This window comes from Manduca sexta, chromosome 10 (genome assembly GCF_014839805.1).
Source record: "Manduca sexta isolate Smith_Timp_Sample1 chromosome 10, JHU_Msex_v1.0, whole genome shotgun sequence".
Classification (NCBI taxonomy): domain Eukaryota; kingdom Metazoa; phylum Arthropoda; class Insecta; order Lepidoptera; family Sphingidae; genus Manduca; species Manduca sexta.
The window spans coordinates 2,921,869-2,948,246 of NC_051124.1; the positions used below are offsets into that span (position 1 = coordinate 2,921,869).

At 34.1% G+C, this 26,378-nt stretch overlaps 6 protein-coding genes across 7 annotated transcripts in view; 4 read left to right on the forward strand and 2 right to left on the reverse strand.

The window, feature by feature from the left end:
* LOC115443861 (protein atonal homolog 8) overlaps nt 1-4,594 on the forward strand; it is a 28,707-nt gene extending 24,113 nt beyond the window's left edge. The window contains exon 2 of the mRNA XM_030169444.2: nt 1,258-4,594. Coding sequence (XP_030025304.1) covers nt 1,258-1,985 — 728 coding nt within the window. The 3' untranslated portion in view covers nt 1,986-4,594. The remainder of the gene's footprint in view (nt 1-1,257) is intronic.
* Nucleotides 4,595-7,395: 2,801 nt separating this feature from the next.
* LOC115443867 (zinc finger HIT domain-containing protein 1) lies at nt 7,396-9,039 on the reverse strand. Its single transcript, XM_030169450.2, has 4 exons — nt 8,851-9,039; nt 8,396-8,580; nt 8,092-8,261; nt 7,396-7,591 (listed from the first exon to the last, which is right to left on the reverse strand). The coding sequence occupies exons 2-4, from the start codon at nt 8,549-8,551 to the stop codon at nt 7,456-7,458; spliced, it is 462 nt and encodes a 153-aa protein (XP_030025310.1). The 5' UTR covers nt 8,552-8,580; nt 8,851-9,039; the 3' UTR covers nt 7,396-7,455.
* Nucleotides 8,213-11,143, reverse strand: LOC115443868 (general transcription factor IIH subunit 5). The gene is made up of 4 exons (XM_030169451.2): nt 10,919-11,143; nt 8,851-9,039; nt 8,396-8,580; nt 8,213-8,261 (listed from the first exon to the last, which is right to left on the reverse strand). The coding sequence occupies exons 1-2, from the start codon at nt 10,951-10,953 to the stop codon at nt 8,853-8,855; spliced, it is 222 nt and encodes a 73-aa protein (XP_030025311.1). The 5' UTR covers nt 10,954-11,143; the 3' UTR covers nt 8,213-8,261; nt 8,396-8,580; nt 8,851-8,852.
* On the forward strand, nt 9,036-10,354 carry LOC115443866 (meiotic nuclear division protein 1 homolog). Its single transcript, XM_030169449.2, has 5 exons — nt 9,036-9,147; nt 9,234-9,370; nt 9,499-9,604; nt 9,678-9,824; nt 10,039-10,354. The coding sequence occupies exons 1-5, from the start codon at nt 9,058-9,060 to the stop codon at nt 10,177-10,179; spliced, it is 621 nt and encodes a 206-aa protein (XP_030025309.2). The 5' UTR covers nt 9,036-9,057; the 3' UTR covers nt 10,180-10,354.
* A 9,667-nt stretch (nt 11,144-20,810) lies between the features above and the next one.
* On the forward strand, nt 20,811-22,260 carry LOC115443865 (2-(R)-hydroxypropyl-CoM dehydrogenase-like). The gene has a single exon (XM_030169448.2). The coding sequence runs from the start codon at nt 20,867-20,869 to the stop codon at nt 21,641-21,643; it is 777 nt and encodes a 258-aa protein (XP_030025308.2). The 5' UTR covers nt 20,811-20,866; the 3' UTR covers nt 21,644-22,260.
* A 228-nt stretch (nt 22,261-22,488) lies between these two features.
* LOC115443864 (uncharacterized oxidoreductase TM_0325) lies at nt 22,489-25,429 on the forward strand. 2 transcript variants are annotated; one of them, XM_030169447.2, is made up of 2 exons: nt 22,489-23,370; nt 24,356-25,429. In XM_030169447.2, coding segments are annotated over exons 1-2 (750 nt in total). In that variant the 5' UTR covers nt 22,489-23,369; the 3' UTR covers nt 25,105-25,429. The 2 variants fall into 2 exon arrangements, with proteins under 2 accessions (XP_030025307.2, XP_030025306.2); XM_030169446.2 differs by lacking the exon at nt 22,489-23,370 and having other exon boundaries at nt 23,684-25,429.
* The last annotated feature ends 949 nt before the right edge of the window (nt 25,430-26,378 follow it).

The window sequence follows — 26,378 nt, forward strand, 5'->3', positions numbered from 1 at the left end:
TACGTTGAGTTTGTATATCTTAGAGTGTTGCATCTCGTGTGTATCGGCGGTTGGTGACGTCACGAGCGCGGGCGCCGGCGCCAACCTCTCGCCGCGGCCACATCATACCTTTACAATATTATTAGAAAAAAAAACACGATTGATACTAGTTTTTATCTTTATGCTTTTTTAATATTAATTAAGTGCAAATCTCCGATTAGGTATTTCCATTGTTGAAAAACGATGTTTTTCTTGTGAATTCCGAACATGCAAATAAGATAGATGATACAGTTGTTTCTATGACTAAAATATTTTTAGCACACATCCGCGTTGGTAATATTTGACATTCATACGAGGAAGTACTTATAGGGTGTCTTTGTTAACTATAACGTATATACGAGAAATGAATTGAAGTTAATATTCAACAGTTCCTAACGTTTAAAACAAGAAATAACATATTTACTTTCTGGATTTATCATACATTGATACTCTCTCCTCGTCTATTAGGACTTTTGCGTTCTCAGTGATCATTCTTAAAGCGATATTAAAACCCTGATATGTATTTAACTTAAATTATAATTTATTAACACTTAACCCACATTTTAATGTTGATTTCATTGATTTATATAATCTGACTGACTATAATGACTTAAGTACATATTTTATTCAGACATCCGTAATTAAAAAAAAAAACTTTTTAAGTTTCGAATAATCAGCCGTAAACGACATTACGAATACATTAATTAGACCACATAATTACCGATATGTTTCTGCATATCGCTCTAAGATATTATCTACTCATTTGAGACGACGTTTGTCTGTCTGTGTCGCAGCTTCCGCTCACAATCTCATAAGATATATCTTGCATTACAAGCAGGTGACTGGAATTGAGTAGTTGCATGTTGTAGCTAATATAGATCGTTTGCAGCGAATAATTTAAGGAATATCATTGAAATGATTTAACGACTATGTTATGTATTCCTCACTGATAGGGGTTGGTTTTGGTTCTCACTTATTAGTTTTTAAGACCGTATGCCCTGATTTGATCCTTGACAAGGTGTTGTCGTAGCAGGCGGTTAGTTCTGTTAACTAAGCTAAAGTAACAACGTAAAGTCACTCATGCTTTATTTTGTTTACCATTATATCTTAAATAGATTCAGAAATGTCTTAAAACAGCCGTATTTTTCCAATGTTAACAATAATAATAGGGATTTTAATGCGCAACATCACTTTAAAGTAGTTTTTCGACTTGTCTAATAGCGTTATTCTCTATTACAGATCGGTTGGTGGAGCGTGACGCGGGCTTCGTGTCCGGCGGCGATGACGATGACTCCTGCTCCGGCCCCGCGCACTCCGACGACTCCGGGGTCCGGCTCGTCGAGTCAGAGTCCCGGACGAAGCGGGACCGCTCTCCCACACGCCAGCCGCCCAAGAAGAGAATACGATTGAACTCAACAGATGACCTACCTAGCCCTGACAGCGATGCCGCTAGCCCCTTCCGGCCCTGGTCTTTCACGGAAGAACCGCAACGAGAACCCCTATCATTAGTAAAGAAGAGCACAGAGATCTCCTCATTAAGGCAGAGGCGGAGGCCACTGGACCCTCCCCCGCCTCCGATACCGCCGATACCCCCACCACCGGAGCCTCAAGGCCCTCCACGGGTCCCGTCTCATCCCGGCGTAGTGGAATATGCAGAGAAGTCCAAGCCAAGGGAACAGAGAAACTACAAGAATATGACCAGAGAGAGAAGAATAGAAGCGAACGCCAGGGAGCGGACGCGGGTGCACACCATAAGCGCCGCCTTCGACACTTTAAGGCGGGCAGTGCCAGCCTACAGTCATAATCAAAAACTGTCCAAGTTATCAGTGTTGCGGATAGCTTGCGCGTACATTACCGCTCTGTCGGCAGCAATCGATCCCGATGCTGACTTAACGACGGCAGTGGATAACGTCACTCACACAATACACACAGAAGGGAAGTTGAGGAAAAAGAAGGACGATCCGTGAGCAGCATCAGGTGCTGAATGAGTTTCACATTATGACCTACCTGTGAAGGTTTGGGGACTTGAATTGGTGCCGCACGCGGGTTTGTAGGATCTTTATAAGTGAACTTCGATACTTATGAATTTACCGTCCTGTGAGAGAAAGAGGTGGTACGAATTAGTATGTACTAAGAGTTCAGGACGCTTAAGGTCTTTCTAGGTTTGGTTTCCTAAGCCCGCTCATTTACGTGCCTTTTACTTTTCCGGTATTCGTGTACGAATATTGTATTTGAGGTCAATTGAAATGTAGTGTATTGTTATTAAACAGTCTGCCTGTACGAGCTTGGTCTCAAATTCCGTCCTTCATTTCAAAATTTGTACACAATATGCCACCGAAAGATGAAATCAAGCTCGCCCTAAAAATATTTCTGTGTCAGTACAAAAACGACAATAATAAAAACTTATAAAAAAAAATAATCGTTTGTAAAAATTATGTGAAAGTAACAATGAATCTCAATATTGGCTTGTTCATAAAGTCCATTTTTACTTACTATGGACACTTTTAAATACATTGCTAATTACAAATAGTGATGAATCATTATCATTCGTTTTGATCTATTCAATATGTGGCATTTCTATTATTATAAGCTTAAAATACATTATTACAAGGTCCATAGTGGCCCAGGTAAGTGTCGCGTTCCAGGAGCATATTGTGTATATCCGGTTTCATTAGGCCGGCATAATTGTGTCGACTCTCGAGGGGTAATCATCTCTCGTCAGTCGACATTCTATTGAGCCACATTCCACTTACCATCAGGTGTAGTGAAGTCACTATGCCTTGCACTTATAAAAAAGAGACCTAAGTACTTAATTTTATCGAGTAGCTTTTGATCAAAAAGACTTGTATCTTGACGAATGTTTCTAAATCCAAGGGATTCTATCACTATTTGTGAATAAGCTTAAGGCGTGACAAAACTCTCATATTGCGTGGATTGGAATGTCATGCAAAAAAATAAAGTTCCAACACCAAATAATTCAAGTCCATGAACACATGTAAACTTCTAATAGCCAAATTAAAGATTTCATTAATGGTTTATTAGATACTAAAAATCAGAGCGTTAAATAATTTCGAATACGCAAAACAAACATGATTTTTATAAAAACATTAACACATCAATCCACATGTTAATACATAGAATTTTATTTATTTGGTGTTAGAACTTAATTCTATAGCAATATGTTCCTGCTATTTTTGGATCTCAGGTTTAATATTCCTAGTGACTGGTTGATTTAAATATAAATATATCTATATACTTCTAACCGTTTGTACATTCACATCATTGGTGGTTAGAGATCAATTATTGATGCAACCCCATCTAATGCTGAAACAATCTTTGTCTCAAAAGACATTAGCAATGCATGGTTTTAAGTTCCAAAACCCTAAAATGTTAACCATTCCTTCAATCCAGTATTATAAGTGACAACAATTTGATGATGACAAATAATGTAAAAATGTATTTTTGGCTTTAAACATTGTTTTATATTTATAATAAAAATCGAGTCAGTAATTATAAGACGTGTAGTTTAGTAAAGAGTTATTGCATTTGTATAGTAAATTTAAGTGTATATAATTTAAGTGTATATAATTTGCAGGTTTATAAGTGAGACGGACATGTAATACTTTAAAAATATTAACTCATTGTTGGTAGGATATATTAAATATCCGCTCGGATAGCGACCACAGTACACAAGGTGTTAAAACCCGCCATAGTGGCCTACGTATGTGTCGCGTTCCGGGATCAGCCTGAGTATATGAAGTTCCAACAGGCCGGCATAATTGTGTCGACTGTCGAGGTTAACCATCTCTCGTCAGTCGACATTCTATTGGACTCCACTCCAATTACCATTAGGTGCAGCCACTTGGCCTTGTCCGTATAAAAGATACAAGGGAAAAGTGTTTCAGATTTATATAAATTAACTTTCACAAATTAAAATAAATTTTATACTTTGCGTAATCTATTTAATTTCACTCAACAATATTTTTAAAGTGCTGCTTGTTCGTCTTAGTTAAGGAGCGACCTTGTCCTTGGTGTCAATTTATAACAAAATGTTAAGTGAAAGAAAAAAGTATTTTTGCATTTAAGTCAGCTTGAGAAGAAATAAAATGGTCAAAACTGAGGCAATGAAAAATCCAAACGCTGTTTAAAGAATTATTTTACAGTCGAAATATACTTTTTTCCGCCATAAATAAGTTAATATATTGACATTGGTGCTTTTTCGTATTTTACGTGTAAAGTGTGTATATTTTTTTAAAACTGACCACGTGACACGGTCAAAATATAGAATGCCTTGAATACACATTGTGATATAAATGTATATACTAAAATAATTTTAAAATTAATACATCACTTCTCATTTGTTTGTATTTTTTAGATATGCAATGTTAATTTTTGCTTTTATTATTCAAATAGCAAAAATACTGACAAATTAAGACAGGAAAGAATTCAGATACATTCGACAATAAAGTAAAAAAATAATAATTATAAAAACATAAGAGTGATGTATTAAATCTATTTAAATATTTAATTAAGAATAAAAGAGAAGGAGAAATAAACTGAGAGAAAGTACACAGTATTTGTTGTTTAATTCCTTTGGACATTCAAAGAAATACTCACACACACACACAAACAAATACATCACGTCTTTATCCCCGCAGAGGTGCAACAATGGCAGGCACCTTCAGCATGTGTTCCGTCCTATGATGTGATAGGAGCCGAGCCTATCGCCAAATCAGACATTAATTGTAGACTCGGGCTGATACAGAGTAGAAAAACCTAATATCACTTTGCCCGATCTGGGATTCAAACCCAGGACACACACAGAGCGGTGTCGTACCACACAATACAACTAAGCCACCGCGGCACACAAGAAATATTTATCTATATATCAATTGCATCTTTGGATAGAACTTAATAGTTTTCAGTTTCTAAAAAATAATTTATACTTGTATTACAATGATTAATAAATAATATCACTCTTATATTTTTCACAACATTAATATAGAGAATTAAAAAGACACAAAACTTGATTTCTATAGTAATATAACTATATGTTATTAAAGGAACGAATACACACGTATCATTATTCAAATACTGCTATGATCCCAGATTAAATGACAGTAAGTATATACTAATAGAAACATACTTTAAGTAACGCATTTCTTAAATATAATATAAAATACACTTAAAAGACTAAAAAAAATGTCGTTGTAAATTTAAAATATCCTATGACGTGTACTATTAGGACACTTACATACTTTCCTAAGAATTTAGAAGATTATTAGAAGTGCATTTTTGAGCTCCGCAAGTTGCAACAAAAAATAGCTCGCCGATTTCAACAAAACGCAAACATCATGCGAAGTGCGTTGTGAACTAGGAGAACCACTCTGTAGAAGAGGCCGTGACGAACATTGAAATTGTTTTACAGGGATAGTAATGTGATATGAATATACGAAGTATAGAAGTAGTACGCGTCTGTACTGCCGTGCTAAGCTCAAAAGCAGTATTTAAAAAAAAAAACAAAATCTTGATTTTTGTGTTGTCAGATAGCTTAAAGAAATACCCATCCAATGAACTTACCCAAATAACGGTATCTTGTTTAGAACTTATTTTAAAAAACCTTAAAAGAGTTTCTCTATCTCAGTTTTATATACAAAACTATATTTATAAAACTTCGATTATCTCGAAATGAATAAGGTTACTTAATTATAGAAGAAGTAAGAAATAAGGTTTCCCTGACATACCGCTTTTGCACTTAGAACGGCAGTATACAACCCATAGAATATGCAACGATTGTAACAAATCGTACTGGCAAGTGGCAATGGGTTTGCAAAGTTGTATGCCTAATCTAGACATCAATTACAAAATAATACACGTCGAATTGAAAACCTCCTTTTTTGAAGTTGGTTAAAAGACAAGGACTAATATAACAAAGATCTGATATAATCTTGTCCGGAAATATTTGCCAAGATAAGAATGTGCGCGTGCCGCGTGTTATCTCACACCGGAGCAGCTGGATTGATACCGCCTTAATATCATGCTGGACGGCAGATGTTTAGCACGATTCTCTTCCTATTTACTTAAGTTATACATCCTTGAAGATATAGGCTATTGGCAGGGTTTATGTTAGAGTACCTAGATTTTGATATAACTGTTTATACATGTATTGGAATAATTTAGTTGAGGGCATTGACGTTGATAGACTTTTTATGTGTTTAAGTAGCCCAGCTTATTACTAAACTGTTTTCTTTCGATTGTTAATGTCCCATTACAATGTGTGGTCGGCGTAAAACGCAAGCAAGTTGCAAAAAGACTGCTTAATTTTTACTACCAGCGTCCTATTTGTCTTCATGTGCTTTAAGAGGCTCTAAACTGTTGCTCTACCGGAGATCGAATCCTCTCACTACATTGATCATTTACGCTGCTAGACCAAGACGGCATTGTGGTAGTGGCATGGCTAACAAGAATACCAAAGGAAAATTATATGAAAAAAAACATCATAATTTATTGAATTAACTCATTAAATTTATTTTAGTTTGTTGCTTAAAAAAACATATAATTTTCTTACCTTCATAAATTTAAAAAACATTACAATAATACTTTTAGCCAAGTTTAAGATGTTTTCAGTACAAAATAGTAAATATGATACAATATACGTATGTGTTTAGGTTCTTGTTTGTAATTTTCGTCTTTATTGATAAGAGATTATTCAGCTTAGAACTTATACCCATGACTATTTTGTATAGTTCTTGTAACTTACGATAAAAACACATTTTTAAATTATTTTTTATCGAGAATGTTATCCGAAAGGAATAGCCCAAGAATTAGGAATCGAAATAGGTAATATTGTACAATGGGAATGCGAATTACCTTCAATAGTTAATAGACTGCGGACCTATCATTTGCATAACAAAATTGAGTGATCATTATCATAAATCCACGCAGTGCGGGCATAGTTATATTTTTTAAAATAAACTGCTTTTTAGCAGTGATATCTTGTGCCCTAAATAAAGACTAGCTACATTGCATTTGGTTTATTTCTTGCAAAGTTTCTAGTATGTGGCGCTAGATGGCATTTAAAAATGTTTGCGTATAACGCCATCTAATGTCCGACTTTTGAACAATGAACTTTAGTTTCAGTAATTCATTTCATTAATCATTTGTATTAAAAATATTATTTCTGCATAGTATTTATCAGAGATTTTTGTTTATGCTCCTAGATTTAGGAAAACATAACAAATATACAAATATTGTTGTTCATAATGTAATATAGCTACCTTTGCCCAGTCTTTCTAATATTAAAAAAGTAGAACTCTTGGCGGGAAATACTCAGTGAAACGGATGATAGGTATGTACTTATTAAATAAATAAGATGTATGCGGGTTAAAAAAATATTCCTTTATTCGTAATTACAGATATAAGGCTTAAACTATTTAATTAAGCTGTCCATTTGAGACATCGCGTATCTAAGTGTGTACCAAGGCATCTGACGCAGCAGTATCGGGCTCCACAAGGTATGCAAGTGTAATTCGATGGGAATCCGCACACAGCGCAAAAATGTCGATCGGGAAACCTGAGTAAATGTAAAATAAAGTACTAATTATTGTCAATAGAAAACGAAATTAACATATTAGCATTTAGATGTAATATTTTCCTAAGTATTTGATTAATGGCAGGTGTAATTGTTTGTAAAAATCTATATCAGTTAAATTGTAATTTTTTTTAATTAATAACTCTACGTATTATTAGGCTAACAAAATTTATGATAACTTTTTTGCGCATTTATATACATAATTTATTAAATTATATATTATTATTCTCATTTTATAAACAAAGATAATGACTACAGAATACTAGGAAGTTAGCTAAATATTATTATTTGAATTTTTTATATGATGAATAACGTTGCTTTATTTTATAGCAGTTTTAATTTGGAAATATGCCATATAGTAAGGGAATTACAACCCATACAAATAATGAGATTGTGGAGAATTTTATGTGAATATCTATGCTATAATTTCTATATTACTTCATATTGCCTGCGGTTCTTAGTTTATTATAGGAAGAAATTACTTAGAAGGTGGCGCTTGAGCCGAGAGGTAGTTTGGTGGATCTGGTCTGAAGTTAACATCTTCCTCTACCAACTGCGCAAACGTCTTCCGAAATCGCAATTTGTAGTATTCTGCACTTTTTGATTTCTTTTTCCTTGTTGGTTTCTCATTAGAATCAGCGAATTTCGGCACCTAAAAAAAAATACTAATATAGATCATATTGATGTAATTTGGCAATGCTGGGGTACAATTTCAACAAAACCTGCAGTGATCATTACAATACTGTATAAGTACTAATTATAATTAGAATAAATAAGCATTCTCACCTTCTTCGACATAACTAGGTCGGCGTGCGGGTCCTCATGGAAATTGTCTTGTTCTAAAGCTTCCACCGCTTTCCTAGCGCGACGTTTTCTCGCCGCATCATCTAGGACTTTCCGCCTGTCCGCGTCTTTAACTCTTCCTGATTCTCTTGACGTCATTTTGATTATTGAATGCGGTTACAATGTTCCTAAAAAATTGAAATTTATAATTTCTTTCTTTTTGTTTTGAATGAGGAAACAAGCTTGCCGTTCGCCTGATGGTCAGCGATATGACCGCCCATAAACATTAGAACTACCATAAAACATCTTGAGACATAGAATGTTAAGTCATATTATGTCCAGTAATTACATTAGCTACAATGTTCTTTAAACTGGAACACAACAATGATTACACACTGCTGCTTGGTGATAGAAATGAGTTAAAAGAGTAACTAGCATTAATAAAATTCTATCTTCACCTTTACAATCCTTTGTCGTGCACTGGTATGCTAAGCTGATCCATCAAATCGTCGACACGTGCTTGCAATGTGTCTACAATATCTGCTGATATGAACAGGTGTGTCTCGTCAAGATCTTGCAGTATAAACTTCCTTCCAAGAGCTAACGTCTCATCTAAGTGAAGAAGGAACTGTTTCATTGCCGGATCACTGGAACAGGTTAAAACAATGTCAAAGAAACGAGGCTTAAGTGCAGAAGAAAAGAGAGTCAGAATGCTCGAAATCTTTCATCATAGTAAAGATTTTTATCAGTTGAAGGTTGGTGTATACTTAAATTAATGCTCGCTGAATATTATAGATAAAAATATAATCCATTACTATTAAATACACAATAATGTTAACAGGAGCTAGAAAAAATAGCACCAAAAGAGAAAGGAATTACTATGCAGTCCGTAAAGGAAGTTATTCAGAGCTTGTTAGATGATCATCTGATTGATTCAGAAAAAATTGGGACTTCCATATATTTTTGGTCATTTCCTAGGTAAATATTTTTTTGTATATTGATATATAATATTTAGGTTGTTTAAATATAATTAGAGACAAGAAAAATATTGAATATCTTTATAATATGAAATATCTATATAACATGAAATATCTTTTCCATTGTAGCAAAGCTAATAATGCTAAAAAACGAAAAGTGCACGACTTACAAAATGAAATAGATGATTGTTCAAAGAAAATTAAAACAACAGAGGAAGCTATTTCTGTGGAATCTGTAAGCTATTTTTTATTTAATACTGCACCCTATTATTATTCATGTTTATAATAATTTTAAATAATATTAACAGAAAGGGCGGGAGGTCGGAGATGAAAGAACTGAAATATTGTCACTTTTGGAAATGGTTCAAAAACAAGAAGATAATCTTAAGAGGGAACTTCAAAAGTACAGGGATTCTGATCCCGAGTACATTGCTCAATTGAAGACTGAAATAGGTGTAAGGAAATTTCGTTTATTAAAATAGGTAGTTACTGACCAAAATGGGATTTTTGTAATAAGCCTATTAAATAGTATTTATTCCGACTTGAGTAAGTATACCAGAATTACAAAATGCTATAAACATTAAAAAAAATATTTTTATTGCGTGATATAGAATTACAGGCTTGTAATGACTGTAATTTTAAATATTGTTCTATACTTTTCTTTTACAGGATCTCAAATCTGCTATTAATAGATGGACAGAAAACATTTATATCCTTAAGTCTTACATTAAAAATACATTTCAAATGGAGAGCAATGTTATCGATCAGAGCTTTAACATTCCACAAGATTTTGATTTTATTGACGCATAGTTTCCTTCAAATAACATTAAGCTAAAACTTGGTTTATTAGAACATTAAATAAATTGAAATACCTTTTCAATTAACATAACATTATTATAGTATATTCTGAAAGAATAAATAATAGAAGCGCTTTTTACAAGAAGACTGTTCAGATCGACAGTTGTAATGGATGCAATAAAGTTAATGGAATCTGAGTATATTTTGTTTCCTGTTATTGCTTATGTCCTAAAGTCAAATTTGGGGATATCACCCTTTTATATACATCTGTTTCCAAAAGCATTGACACATTATCATTTTGTTGTATTGTAAATTTTATTGTTTAATATACTGGATAAGTCTTTGCAGGATTACTTAAACATGAGGTCCATAAAGGTTGTAGTCTTTATTACTAAACTGCAGTACTAGCAGTGTTTCTATTTTTACAGTACTAAGTCGAATCTTCCCACAAGACTAGGTAATAGTACTGGACAGTCAAAGGAATAAGATTAAGTCTCTCATAGTTGCTACATCTATAGAACCCGACTTGTATCTTAGTTGGGTTCTAACATGTACATGCTGTGTATACTTACTTTGCGATGTTTGTATTTCTAGAATTTTGTTTTTGTTATTACGAATTGATATAATAAACATTAATAAAAGTAATACAAAGGAAATCCTGAAATATTCTTGGGCTTCTTGTAATTGGCCGTATCGTTTTGATTCGTTGAGCTTACACATAGGGCTAAACGGAATGGAAGTATTTACCTACCATTCGACAAGAACGCCTTTCATAACATTCACCATGTTTCATTTTATAAGTATTTCCTTCAATGTGCAATCCGTATTTTGAGATGGAGATTGTTACAAAGAATTTTTGCTTGTAAGTATTTGCTATTTTATACTCCAGCAAGCTAATGTTTTTAAATGAAGCTTGAGTCGAGCCCGTGAAGTAGTGTGCTGTATGCTCTGTCCCCTGTCAACAACTGTCAACTGTGTCTGTCGTAACTGACAGCTGTCAAAAGTTTTTTTTTTAATTATTTATTCGTAGCCATTGGTACATGTCTTTTAGCACGAAACTTAAACTGACATTTTAATGATGTGCCTACTTTGTGGATAAAAAAGAAGAAAGATATTTGAGATAGTAATATAATAATTTATAATAACCAACTATATAATGATATACAAAATAAACCAACAGTAATATTATGTTGTGTTTTTAATCGGTAACAACACTTGTAACATGTGAAAATAATATTTTTTCATGTAAGTAATATCTTCTTTTTGTACCCCGTACAATGTTTGGATGGATGATATAGTCAGCGTCATTATTGGATTTATTATTATTTTATTTTATTTTAGGGACAACAAATGGTTACGTGCTAAAAACTATAATATAAACTAATCTTAGACTAAACAAATATATAAACATATAACCCACACCATTGTCCGCGTATTATTATGAGAGTTAACTTCAGTCTAATATACTAGTAGACAAGTAATATACTAGTACTAGATCCCAGCTTCGTCCGTGTGAAAAACCGTTCCCGTCATTAAAACGCCCGTGCCATCTATTCCAAAAATCCGACGAAACGTCCATTATTTCCCATAGTAGAAAATTACGTGATAAAAAGTATGGGTTTAAGCCTATGTTAATGCAGAAGAAACACACACTACATGTCTCGGCGAAGTGGATTTAACCTCACGGTATACCACGTTGAAGTTAAATTGTGCTACGCGCCCCTTTCCTCGCGCTAACGCACTACATACCTAGCTATATTTATACCTGGATACCTATATTTTATAGCCGCCCGGATAGCCACCACCGTACAAAAGGTGTTAAAATGCACCACAGTAGCCCATGTAAGTAAGTCACATTCCGGGATCAGCCTGTGTATATCTGTTTCCAACAGGACGGCATAATTATGTCGATCGTCTAGGGGTAATCATCTCTCGTCAGTCGACATTCTATTGGATCCCACTCCATTTACCAGCAGGTACCTACAGTGGGGTCACTTTGTCGTGCCCGCATAAAACATAACTAATCGATGCCATTATCTCTGAAGAGGTAAGAAGAATAAAGGATCTTTGTCCTTTACCGGTTCTTACCAGTCTTTACTGGTTCAAGTGCAACTTCTGTTTTAAATATGAGACATGAGCTGGTCGGCTGCCGATTGAAATCAGGAATGTTTAAACCCACAAAATATTTAACGATTTCAAAATATCGGAAATGCTCTGTGTTCTTACTTGAATAGAACTTACGTAAGTTCGAATAGAAATTTGATAGTTTTGAATCAATAAGTTTCTTTATCTGGTTTGTGGGTAGACTTTTCTGCACCACACGGCCCAATTTGACTTTCGTGTGTTTTTTAAATTATGACGAAGTAAGGTTAACAATACTAATATTCTCTTTTATTTTTAAGTTATTAATATTATGCATGTTTAGCTTAAATTAGCTTTATATACGTCCCAGACGGTAATTTGGGCGTCCAAATTATATTTAGGGTAAAGGCTATAAAGTTACAGCACTCCGTGACCCACAGCACTAAACTTGTTTCAGTTGTGGGTAATTTTATTCAATTATACAACTTCTTATCTTCATCTACGGTGTAATAAAAACATTTTTATATTGTTTCGTGTATTTTTTTACGAAATTGCAAGAAGTTGGTAAAGCATGGCGGGGTAACTACACTGTAGAAAGTTATTATTTATAAAACAATATTTCAGTTTTTTTTATTCTTGACACAGTTGAGATGTTAACTTTAAAATATTTATACGGAATTCGAACTTTTGTTTATACTTGATTTTAATGAAACAAAGCTTATATGTGTTCTGCTCCTAACTGTCCACCTGTGAGAACTATATAAAAACTCGTTTGGTAATTTTGGAGAAGTGCGCTTACAAACATTGAAAAACCGATGTATTAATTATTAGTCTGTAAAATGTAGTTAGATATTGTAACTTTGACTTTTCGGATGACTAGATAGTCCGCTTCGTAACCACGAAGGCTAGAACGACTTCGAGACGTCGGGAGAAAATTATAACATAAAAAACCGCGATAAAACCCGTAAAATAGTTTTATTTTAACACCTAAAAACCATGTAAACATAAAAATCATTACGGTTATTAGGTGTTCAACATTAATAATTTCTACACATAGATAAACCTTCCACTTGAATCATATTGTCCATTGTTGAAAAGCATAGCAAAATAGGTTCAGTAGTTTTTGTATTCAGGCAGAGAGACACAAATGCGGTAAGGACTTCATTTTATTATATGTAAGGCTGGATGTGTCTTTGAAGGTACGATTCTATTCATCATCGTCATCAGCCTACAGCTGTCCACTGCTGAACATAGGCCTCCCCTAAAGCGCGCCACGTTGCTCGGTCCTCCGCTCTCTTCATCCAGCGTCCACCGGCGATCCTACGAATATCGTCGGACCGGCGGGTCGGAGGTCGTCCTACACTGCGCTTACCGAGACGCGGTCTCCATTCTGGGACTCGTCTGCTCCAGCGGCCATCAGTCCTACGACAGATATACGATCCTATTACAATCTTTGATTGTCTTTAAATCAAATTTAGATATTATGTTTGTTATATATAGCATTAGAACTTTATGCCTTAGAACTCTATGGTAACTTTTATATATTTTCTTAGACGTCTGTCAATAAAAATATAAAATAAAACCGTGCTACATAAAATAGATGTATTAATTAATTACATGCAAAATACAACATTTGGCGACGAGGGCGAAACGAACCGCAAAAAAAGAAAGAATAAAGTGAGTTATTATTATAATAATAATATAAAAAAGTGCAAAATAAAAATAGTCGCCATTACTATAGTGATCCATGCGCCATTACATGAATGGATTGTATTTACGATTTAATTAAAAAAGGAAAAAAATCATGGATACAAGAGAAAACTAAAGAAGAACTTATAATAATTGCTAACCATTTAACAAAGAAAACTTTATTTTCCGACAAGCATTCCATACAAGACATTAGAAAATACTTACGTGAATATATTGACAAAATTTATTCAGAAAGCTGTTCACCGAGTATAAACATGAATTCTATCACAAGTTTAGAGATATTTACTGGTGAAAATTGGAATGCATATCAACAACAATTTGAATGTTTCCTTCTATTAAACGACATAACGAAAGAAAAAAGAGTGCCATTACTTATCACAAAATTAAGCACGAAAGTGTATGATTTGTTAATAACGTTGTGCACGCCGACATCACCAGTAAATGAAACATATGAAAATATATGTGAAAAACTAAAACATTATATAATAAATCAATAGGTAGTCTTATTCTAAATCTTGACCACATTTAAGAAGTTGGTTGGCATGTCGTTTCCATTGCAACCCATCCACTTCTACTATGTAAGTTACACCTGGTACTAAAATCTCACAAATTTTACCTAACGACCAATTCTTTTTATTTTTCCTAAAATCTTTTACCATTACTTTCTCTCCTACTGTAAAAGCTTTAAAATTATCTTTACTATTTATTGTTGATATTATTTGTTCGCAGTTGTTTATTTATTTCAAGTTTTTGGTTTTTTTTTTTTTAAAAGGCAGGAGAGAGTTAAATAATTTGTTAATTTTATTAATTAGTTAGAAGATGTTTCTTTTATGTATTTGTTTTCATTTAAAGTGTGGGAGAGTGTTATATATAGCATTAGAACTTTATGCCTTAGAACTCTATGGTAACTTTTATATATTTTCTTAGACGTCTGTCAATAAAAATATAAAATAAAACCGTGCTACATAAAATAGATGTATTAATTAATTACATGCAAAATACAACAATGTTCTCTTTAGTGTATAGTGTAGTATATTGGAACTACTTCTTAGACCAATCAACATTGAGTCAGAATTGTTGTGTTCCTAATAACTATATCAGGTCGCACCGCACCGAGGCACCAAGAAAAGTAATGAAATACAGTCCCTAAGATGAGTAAAATAAGATCTAAAATAATCAAGGTTCTGAATTTCATCGTGGTTCAGTTAGCACCATATCTTAGCAATCCGGCTAATTAGAGTAATATTTCAAAATATAATATATTTTGCTAATCCTTTTATTTCACCGTCTGATGAATTCAGCGCCAAAACTAAAGCACCATCTGTTTTAGAACTAAATTAGTCTTGAGTAAAACGTAATATCTGTCGGACTATTGTGTTATGTAAGGTTTTCGGGGCGGTTGTCATAACTACTTCAGTTGTCTGTTGTCTACAAGTCCTTTGTGTTTTGCCTGCAAAATTATAAATTGCGAATATGTAGCCTACATTCATTTAACCCTTCTGCTCGTCGGACGATGTCTGGCAATCTTTAGTGTGTAATTGTTGGTTGAGAATTCTTGTGAAGTGACTTAAATTGCGCCTAATGGACGTACCGCCTAAAGGAAAGACATGGGTTTGGGAAGAGTGATGCCTTATTCAGGCTAAATGTTTTTCCATCTTATAGTAAAAGGAGATTTATGACTATTGTAGTGTAATATAATAAATTCAGCGTTGAGCTGTGGTTTGCGCTATAGCTTAACAATTTTTGCTGAGTGGGTCATCCAACATGTCACAGCGACGACGCGGCGTGCAAACTCTTTAATCTCTTTTTTTTTTATTAAACAGTTATTAGGAGTATTAGTATGTCGTTTGAAGCCATGACAAATAAAGGTTTTTTTTTCTAATAATTCTAACCTAACCTATATTACGCCAGGCATTAGACAAAACTTATATTTAATCTTTGCAAATGTTAGACAATATCTGCGGAAAACAAAATGATATATACGTACATATAGTGTACAGGTGTAACAGAGGTTAAGGCGATGAAATTTTCCAATAAAGTCATATTTTTAGGCATCTTCTTTGTTAAAACGACCTCTAGGAGACGTCATTGTTGAAAATAAATTGGATGTATACATACATAGGATGATAACATCGTCTACCTTTGCTTCGTTTCGGCTTAAAAGGTAATGCCAGCAAATTATGTCGTTACATAATACTTAATTTATCACAAAATATTGTCAATTTTTCATTTATTTATTTAATAATTCTCTTAATAAGTACTATAAATACGAAAATTTATGAAAATGTTTGTTAGAGCTAAACACACAAACAGCTCAACGGCAATGGATGAATTTTGACAATCGGATAGAACATGTCGTGTATTAAGACATAGGCTCATTTTTATCTTAGTAATTTGTACTCAAGGGTTTTTTTCAGGTTTTTAATAAGATCTTCTTGGCGTAATACAGGTGAAGTGGAATCTTTAGTTTAGGGATCTTTGTAGCAGAAAAGGCTTTACACGCGTGTAAAGCCGCGGGCAAAACCTAGTATGTTTAAAAGTAGGTAAACATGACTATTGTATGGGGTCACGGCTGATATTAATGCAGACTAATAGGTGTTAAAAACACTTATTTTACGAGTTTGCCAATTTAAATCGGTCCTTTCACTACAATTATTATTTTTTATCACAATCACTTCACAATCGTTTCACAATCAAACTCAGACACTCATGGCTCTCCTATCTGTTGCGCTAGTAAGGTTATAATGATAAATTATTAATTCAATATTGGTAAGTTTGTTGTTCCGTACCTGTCATATTTTTTTTAAACGAGTGCGGAATAATAACCTCTCTGCAGTTGATGGTAAGTAGAGTGGGGTCCAGTAGAATGTCGACTGACGAGAGATGATTACCCATTGACAGTCTATACAATTATGCCGGCCTGTTGGAATCTGATATACATAGGCTGATCATGACACGCGATATTTACGTGGGCCTCAATAGTGTGTTTTAAACTTTTGACGGTAGTTGCTATCCGGACGGATATTAAATAGCCACTAGAAAATATTTTTGGCGGGAATTTTAAAGTAAAACCAATCTGTACAAAACCTCTTCTTTTAACATGAAATAACCAAAACGGATTATAAACAGTAAGCCGGATTTGTCCATAGACCACAGATTTTAGTTTTGCAGCGGATTAATAGACTGGGTCTTGTCTGCTATGTCAATTATACAGGTTGAATTTTTTAAACGAGGTTTTTATTATTTTTTGTAGATAAATCGAACTTGAATGTAGTTATTATTTGTTTTATTTTTATTTTATTTTATTTTATTCAAAAGGAACAGAAAACAGTTACACATTAAATAAGTAAAGGGTAAAATTACACATGTACTGCATTAATAAACATGTAACCAACAACACTGTTCACAGTTTAACAGAAAACTTTACAAAGAAGCAACAAAGTTTTAAAGCGTATTGGAGTTACATTTATTATATAACTAGCTTTTGCTCGCGGCTCCGCCCGCGTTATAAAGTTTTTCAGGCTAAAGTTTTCCGTTATAAAAATAGTAGTTTCCCGGGAGCCTATGTTCTTCCCAGGGTCTCAAACTGTCTCCATACCAAATTTCATCTTAATACGTTAGGTAGTTTTTGAGTTTAACACGTTAAGGCAGACAGATGCAGCGGGGACTTTGTTATATTATTTAGAACTTTTTAAGTGAAACAATCCCGTCATACATCATTGTTGCATAACTTTAACCGTTTACGCAGCGCAGGCAACGGAAGCTCTCAAAACTCATAATTTGCCCCGTTTTTGCAACATGTTTCATTACTGCTCCGCTCCCTATTGGTTATAGCATGATGATATGCCTATAGCACTCCAGGAACAAAGGGCTATCCAACACAAAAAGATTTTTTCAGTTCAAACCGGTAGTTCCTGAGATTAGCCATTACTGCTCCGCTCCTATTGAATATAGCGTGATGATATATAGCCTATAGCTCTCCACGAACAAAGAGCTATCCAACGCAAAAAGATTTTTTTAGTTTGGACCGGTAGTTCCTGAGATTAGCCATTACTGCCCCGCTCCTATTGGGTATAGCGTGATGATATATAGCCTATAGCACTCCACGAATAAAGGGCTATCCAACGCAAAAAGAATTTTTCAGTTTGGACTGGTAGTTCCTGAGATTAGCCATTACTGCCCCGCTCCTATTGGGTATAGCGTGATGATATATAGCCTATAGCACTCCACGAACAAAGGGCTATCCAACGCAAAAAGAATTTTTCAGTTTGGACCGGTAGTTCCTGAGATTAGCCATTACTGCCCCGCTCCTATTGGGTATAGCGTGATGATATATAGCCTATAGCACTCCACGAACAAAGGGCTATCCAACGCAAAAAGAATTTTTCAGTTTGGACCGGTAGTTCCTGAGATTAGCGCGTTCAAACAAACAAACAAACAAACAAACTCTTCAGCTTTATATAATAGTATAGATTAGCTATTACTGCTCCGCTCCTATTGAATATAGCGTGATGATATATAGCCTATAGCTCTCCACGAACAAAGGGCTATCCAACGCAAAAAGAATTTTTCAGTTTGGACCGGTAGTTCCTGAGATTAGCCATTACTGCCCCGCTCCTATTGGGTATAGCGTGATGATATATAGCCTATAGCACTCCACGAACAAAGGGCTATCCAACGCAAAAAGAATTTTTCAGTTTGGACCGGTAGTTCCTGAGATTAGCGCGTTCAAACAAACAAACAAACAAACAAACAAACAAACAAACAAACAAACAAACAAACTCTTCAGCTTTATATAATAGTATAGATTAATGTGTAGTCATTTTTCCAAGTTATTGTCATCATCCTGTTAGGCTTAAAACGTTTTTGCATTAATTTCCATTTCCTTGCTGGACTGTACGTAATTTTCAAAATATTTAAATGCAGAACTTAATGACTTCAAAAATTATGTCGGTCTTCTTTATAAATTAGACCCCAGGGTAAAACCTCGATGTTCTAGAGAACGTTAGACCCTACAATTCTTTGAAATTAAAAAGTGGACAGAAATCCAGTTAGAAAGGGCAAGGTAGGAGCAACGGACACTTTATAAAAAAAGTTTCTTTTTTCAGCTTTAAACGTTTTGATAACCTTATAAAATTCGCTGCTTAAGAACTAAGGCCTAAAAAAAAATATGATTTGCGGGAAAGGTGTAAAAAACAAATTGAAAACAATATAGAAGGCCGAGCACTGGGCGGTCGTAGGAAGGGAGAATCTCTGTATATCTATCTATTCTATAATGTCTTTTTCTTGTCATAGGGTTACAGAGCATGCTTTGTAAGGTCGTCTTTTCAACAAGAAAATATATAAATTTTGAATTGGGTCACATTAGTTCTAAGGGTGCGACATGCAAAAACGAAGAAGGCTAAAGGAATTTTATTGCGTTAAGGAAAACAGTATAATATGTATTATGTTTTCTTTTTTATATCCGTTGTTACAACTTGTGTCTGTCCTAAACTGCCTCCTTCTCCCCTATACATATAAGTAACAATAGTACGTATATTTAATTACCCGAATAAATAACTTGTCATGTCGATATTAATGTCACTCAATGTACCGATAATGGATTACCCTGTATCTAGTTACGGTGGCGAGGAACAAATATGGCAAATATTTTCGACATCAGTTGTATCGAAACTAATGGCTTTGTTGATGTACATTAGCCCGGGTTCGACTTTCAGAGACATAAATTGAGTGATTAATTTATTCAAAATAACACATTTCAGTACGTTATTGTACTCATGGCATTAGGTCCAACTTCGGCCTCACGGAGTGAGGTCTGAGTTTAGCAAAACTATAGCAAAACCTTTAAGGTATAAATTGGTATTCGTGGTAAAAAAAGTCAAGGATCATCGAAGTTTCTTTTTTATGAAAGACTAGTTAACAATGCATTCGTGTTTCTAGTATAACAGTGATTGTGTATGCAAGCCATGCAGAGGCCCGAGCGCGCTGGATTGCAACTTGTTACGAACAATCAACATTTTTTCGTTTTTGGGAGACTTTTAGGACTGATTTACTAGTTCTTACAATTTTGCTGTAAAATAAACAGGAAAGCAGAAAACTGCTGAAATATTATTAATATACATAATTATAAAGACATTTTTTCTTAGCATTGTGTAAAATGTACCTAATTCAAATTCAAAGTCTAATGTAATTCTTTTATTGGATTTATAGTGTGTTGGTTCGTAGGTATTAAGACCATCGAAGAATGGACACTGGTAAGATTCTTATTAAGTCAATTGTAGTGTGAGAACTACCAATATCATTTAATTATTAGTCTGTCCTCACGTGAACTCATTGTTTGATTAAAGACCATTTTGTGTACCAACCAACCTACCAAATTGAGTAGCTCTGAGTGCTTGCGACGTGCAAATTGGATTAATATTAAATTTAAATAAAAATATTTTAATTTTGATGAATAATTCACGGGCGTTTTTACACGATGCAAATTCTATCTCGTTTTCGGTCGGATATTGAAATAACGCGACGGATGCAGAGGTATTTGCTCAACCCGATTAAAACAGGTCTACACGAGAAACTTCCAGTTCAGTTCTGGGTGAAAGGTAAATAAGTAGATAGAACTTGAAATTAAAGTCTTGGTTTTACTATAATAGTCAATTTGAGTATTATTATTAGTTTTAATATCTATAATAAACGTGCACGGCAGTGACCACACAAACGGACATCCAAAATGTTCACAAATGCAATATTACTAGGTTTATTATTTACCTATTTACAAAGATTTGTTATTATGAGACGACTTCAAGTGTCAATATTATACAGATTAGATATATTCAAGTCTCAAAGTCTTGGATATAAAACAAGTGTTTACGCTTTGTCAGGCCAAGTTCGAAGTCTCTACTCGTACGCAATGAATTTTAACGACAAAGTTATTTTTGTGACCGGCGGTAGTTCTGGCATTGGGGCAGCTATTGCCGTCAAATTTGCAGCCCATGGTGCCAAAGTAGCAATAGTCGGAAGAAATGAGACCAAACTGAAAAACGTGAGTGTAGAATGCGAACGCAGTGGCAGCAAACCACTTATTATAATAGCAGACGTTGCGAGGGACGGCGATGCTGACAAAGCAATAAGTGCCACTATCACACATTTCGGAAAAATCGACGTCCTCGTCAACAATGCCGGCATTACTGGATATTCTAGTATTGTGACAAACGATACGATGGTCTTGTTTGATCGAATCATGTCTGTGAATCTACGAGCAGCTGTCTTCATCACACACCTCACGGTGCCGTATCTTATAGAAACTAAAGGCAACATTATTAACGTTTCCAGTATTGCTTCCACATGCGCATTATCTAAAGGTCATTATGCCTATTGTACGTCGAAAGCAGCTTTGGACCACTTTTCAAGGTGTATTGCTTTGGAACTAGCTCCCCAAGGGGTTCGTGTCAATACTGTTAATCCAGGACCTGTGAAAACTGATATTATCGAAAATACGGGAACACCTGAAGCCTTCTTAGGTGATGTATGGGAGAAATATAAAAATATTATGCCGCTTAAAAGAATTGGGGAACCTGAAGAAATTGCTGACCTTGTGATGTTTTTAGCAAGTGATAAAGCTAGGGGCATTACTGGCGGTTCGTTTATTTCTGATAATGGAACTCTTTTGAGAGGCTCGTTGGAATAGTTACCCGCGTATAATAGATCTGGGCGGCATTATTATTTTAATAATTAATTGTTTTTACGAAAATGTAATTTCATGTTAATTAAATGTGAATTATATTAATGTTAAGTAGTAGTTGTTTTAATAATTTATTCCATATATCATACTAATTACTGTTAGGGATTGTATTAATAATTTTAGCAAGCTGAAGAAAATCTTTTTTTTATACTGGTAAATGGTTTTTCTTAAGTAAACAATGCATAAATATTTGGTAGTAAGCTGCGGTGGGATTGGATTGTAGGAGGCGTAACATTGTATAAATAAAATAACTTGCTAATCTTTATGGCGGTCCATTCAAGTCAATAATATCGTGATAACTTTTAAACTATTCAGCCAAATAACTTAGTGTAAAAGACAAAGTTTATCTACTGTTAGCATAAAATATTTTTGTGAGGGTATTTGTAACGCTTTTTGCAATCAGCTTTCTAGCACTACATTAAATACTTAAAGCGAGAATGTATTTATGTTGATAAGACTTTAATAAATATTCTAAAATGTGTGTTGTAAAAAGAGGATCCGATTTAATTATAGGTCATTATTTTGGTCATAGCGACTTCCGCATAAAAGATAAATATACGCTGTCGCAGACTTTTATTTAGAACTATAATATAAGACAAACAATCCTACGGAACATCATCTTTGTCTAACTCCAAAGGTTTAGGTAGTGCACGCCAAGGTAGCAAAATTTTTCCGTCTTACTTGATATGTATCGTTATATTATGACCAAGTTACACAAAATTATTATAAATTGTAGCCTATGTGTTATTCTGATATATAAACAATATTACTCTAAAGTTTCATGCAAATCCGTTCAGTAGTTTTTTCGTAAAATAGAAATAAACATACATACATCCAGACATCCATCCTCACAAACTTTCACATTTATCATATAAGTAGGACATCATGCAGACATCAATTTCTGAACTTAACCTTCCATAAAATCTTAAAACATATCATTTTACGAGCTTAACTGCTAAGTAATATAAAGTAATCTAAAACTGGCTTGTTAAAGTATTTTTACATTTTATCACCCATACAGTAAAAAAAAGAAGTCCTCCGGAACCAGCAAAATTTTAAAAGGGTTCTATGAGAAAGAAAGAGTTTGGAAACCTTTGCTATAACTAAAATACATTGCAGAGGTGATCTCTTGATAGTATCACTTACTGCTTTGTCAGCATCGTTGTCCTTAGATATCAGCTATTAGAGGTTTGCTGTCACAACGTTTTTCAGTTTGGTCTCATTTCTTTCGATTATTGCAGCTTTGACACCATGAGCTGCATATTTTATGGCAGTAGAAGCTCAAAATGTCCAATAGTGTCACTTACTGCTCTGTTAGCATCAACCTCCTTAGCAACGTTTGCTATTATAACAAGAGGTCTGCTGCCGCTGCGTTCGCACTCTTCACTCACGTTTTTCAGTTTAGTCTCATTTCTTCCAACTATTGTAACTTTAGCACCATGACTTGCAAATTTTATGGCAATAGCAGCCCCATGCTAGAACTGCCGCCGCTCAATAAAATATCTTTATCGTTACAACTCATTGTGTACAAGTGGAAATTTCGTAGAAAATCGAAACACTTCTTTATGATAAATTATACATGTTTAGTGACAACGAACGAACTTAATTGTTTTATTTCAAATGAAATATCATGAACAGGATACAGTATAGATAGAAACATAGACAAAATCATAGTACATAAAAACATTGTTGACATAATTACAACATTTTATATCAATGATTTTGTTATCATCTAATCTGTATGATCTATTTAGATATATGATTTATGAAATTATTTAAAGTAAATGATAACCGCAATCCTAATAATATAAATGCCAAAGTTTGTGGGGACGTATGAATGTATGTTTGATCCTCTAACGAAAAACTACTGAAAGTATTTGGATGAAACTTTACAGTGATACTGGTCATACATCAGAATAACACATAGGCTACAATTTATAATGATTTTGAGTAATTTGGTCATAATATAACGACATAATCAAGTAAGTCGAAATTAAAGTTATCCCGGAAAACTCCTTAACTCGGGCGAAGTCGCGAGCAAACGCTAGTAATATTATAAATCGTCGTCTGCAACAGAAGTTTGTTGTGTGTTTGTTTGTTATGTGTATCATAAGTAGAACTTTATAAGTCGCTGGATGGGTTTGATTGAAATTAATTTTCATCTTGCGTAAAGCGTAGTGGAACTTTATTTTTGAAAAACACTTTCACATGAGTGCAGCCGCCATCAAAAGTTAGTATAGTATTGCATGTGTTTTTAGCCTACTCATGAAGATATATTATAAATGACACATTTTTTAAGATTTACGCATGCAGTGATGTTAAATGTATAAATAAAATTGTCATTTCTACAAAAGGTCTATCATATCCTATTGTATAATTATTGATTTGGTCTATTTTAGTGGTTAATTTAAATCAAACACATGCAGCGGCTTATAAGATTCTTGTTATGATACAGATCCAAACATTTACACTGAAATTCTGTTGCAGACGATTTATAATATTATTACGGTTATTGTTTACTTAAAATCATTTGGTAAATCATATAGATTATACAGATTAGATAATAACAAAGTCGTTGATATAAAAGAAGAGTTTAGATTTAGTTTGTACGTAATTTCTACTCGTGCACAATGAGTTGTAACGACAAAGTTATTCTAGTGACCGGCGGCAGTTCTGGCATTGGGGCTGCTATTGCCATAAAATTTGCAGCTCATGGTACCAAAGTTGCAATAGTTGGAAGAAATGAGACTAAACTGAAAAACGTGAGTGAAGAGTGCGAACGCAGCGGCAGCAAACCTCTTGTTATAATAGCAGACGTTGCTAAGGAGGTCGATGCTAACAGAGCAGTAAGAGACACGATTGCACATTTTGGAAAAATTAACGTCCTCGTCAACAATGCCGGTATTGGTGGAAATTCGAGTATCATGGCAAACGATACTATGACCGTCTTCGATCGAATCATGTCTGTGAATCTACGAGCAGCTGTCTACATCACACACCTCACGGTGCCGTATCTTATTGAAACTAAAGGCAACATTATTAACGTTTCCAGTATTGCTGCTACTTGCGTATTATCAAAAGGTGATTATGCCTATTGTACGTCGAAAGCAGCTTTGGACCACTTTTCAAGGTGTATTGCTTTGGAACTAGCCCCTAAAGGAGTCCGAGTTAATACCGTCAATCCTGGTCCTGTAAAAACTGATTTTGTCGAAAATATGGGAACACTTAATGCTTACTCAGATGATGTATGGGAAAAATTGAAGACTATAATGCCGCTTAAGAGAATTGGGAATTCCGAGGAAATTGCTGATCTTGTTATATTCGTAGCGAGTGATAATGCGGGGAGTGTTACTGGTAGTTCGTTCTTTTCTGACAATGGAAGTCTTGTGAGAGGCGCCTTTGAATAGTAATACGACAAAAATATTAAATATGATTTTGCAATAATCATACTTTAGTCGTTCGTGGTTATTTTAATGTTTGCTTAGCTTCAAAATTTTTGATGCTTAAGTATAAAAACAAAATATAATTTGTTAAGGTTAATTATCATGTATGCGTTATTAAGTTTCACACTAAATTGCGTTTGCAACCTGAAAACTTTTTGGCAGTGTATAGATAATGTTATTTAGTGCTAAGAGACCACGTCAATTTTAAGTTTATTTCTTTCTGCAATTCAAATGTTTATTTATTTTTGATGTTTATATAATTTGAAAATAAAAGTATTTAACGGATTTATTCGCGGCCTTTATATTATTATTTTCTCCCGACGTTTCGAAGACTTTGCAGCCTTCATGGTCACGGGGGGGAATTTATATAATTTTCCAACACGCTTACAAATTACTTTTTGATGCTATAATGACACAAATAAAGTGACCCGTTTTTAGTATTGTATATTAAAGTTTAATAATACTTTATAACTGAATTTCCTGAAGCGAAACAAGGTTGGATGAAAATGTGGAATAATTCTAGGACAGAGGCACAAACTATGCGCCACTATGTCAAGTTGATGTGTGTGATAAATTATACCGTGGTGTTACTCGATCCTCATTTTTCATGTGATTTTGTGCGGGGAAATGTGGATTTATTTTCATTACTTTGTTTTTAAATGGCTTACCTAGGTTTCCTAAAATGGTAATATTTTGCAATAGATAATTTATAAACTATTAAGATCGTCACTTGCTTATCTAACCCCATCCAAAATAGATGATACTTTTGGATGGCAAATAGGCACTCGTGAATTCCAAGGGCTTGATTGACTATTTGCACCGTTTCCTTGCAAAGTAACACCAAGAAACGGTCAAACGGACATTAAAGTTTATAAATTAAAGTCTTCTGACACTGTATGGTGCATAATTTTATACCTTTCTACGATACACCAGCATTACAAGTCATTCATATTTCTCTTTTAAACAGCAACTGTACTTCAAACCCCGGTTTCACCTTACCTATGACGTCTTATGCCACCTAGGTAATTTTGTTTGAATTGAAAAGGATGCTCTTTTATCTTTATGACTATCAAAGCTGTCCTTCGATAAGAACACCTGTAATTGCAAAAAGACGGATATACCCAGAAGACGAAATAGGGTTCCTTGACCTTAAATTTAAAACTTTCATTATTTACCACGGAAACAAACATATTACCGGGAGAAAAGTAGCCTATATGTCTATCCAGAACATAGTCTAC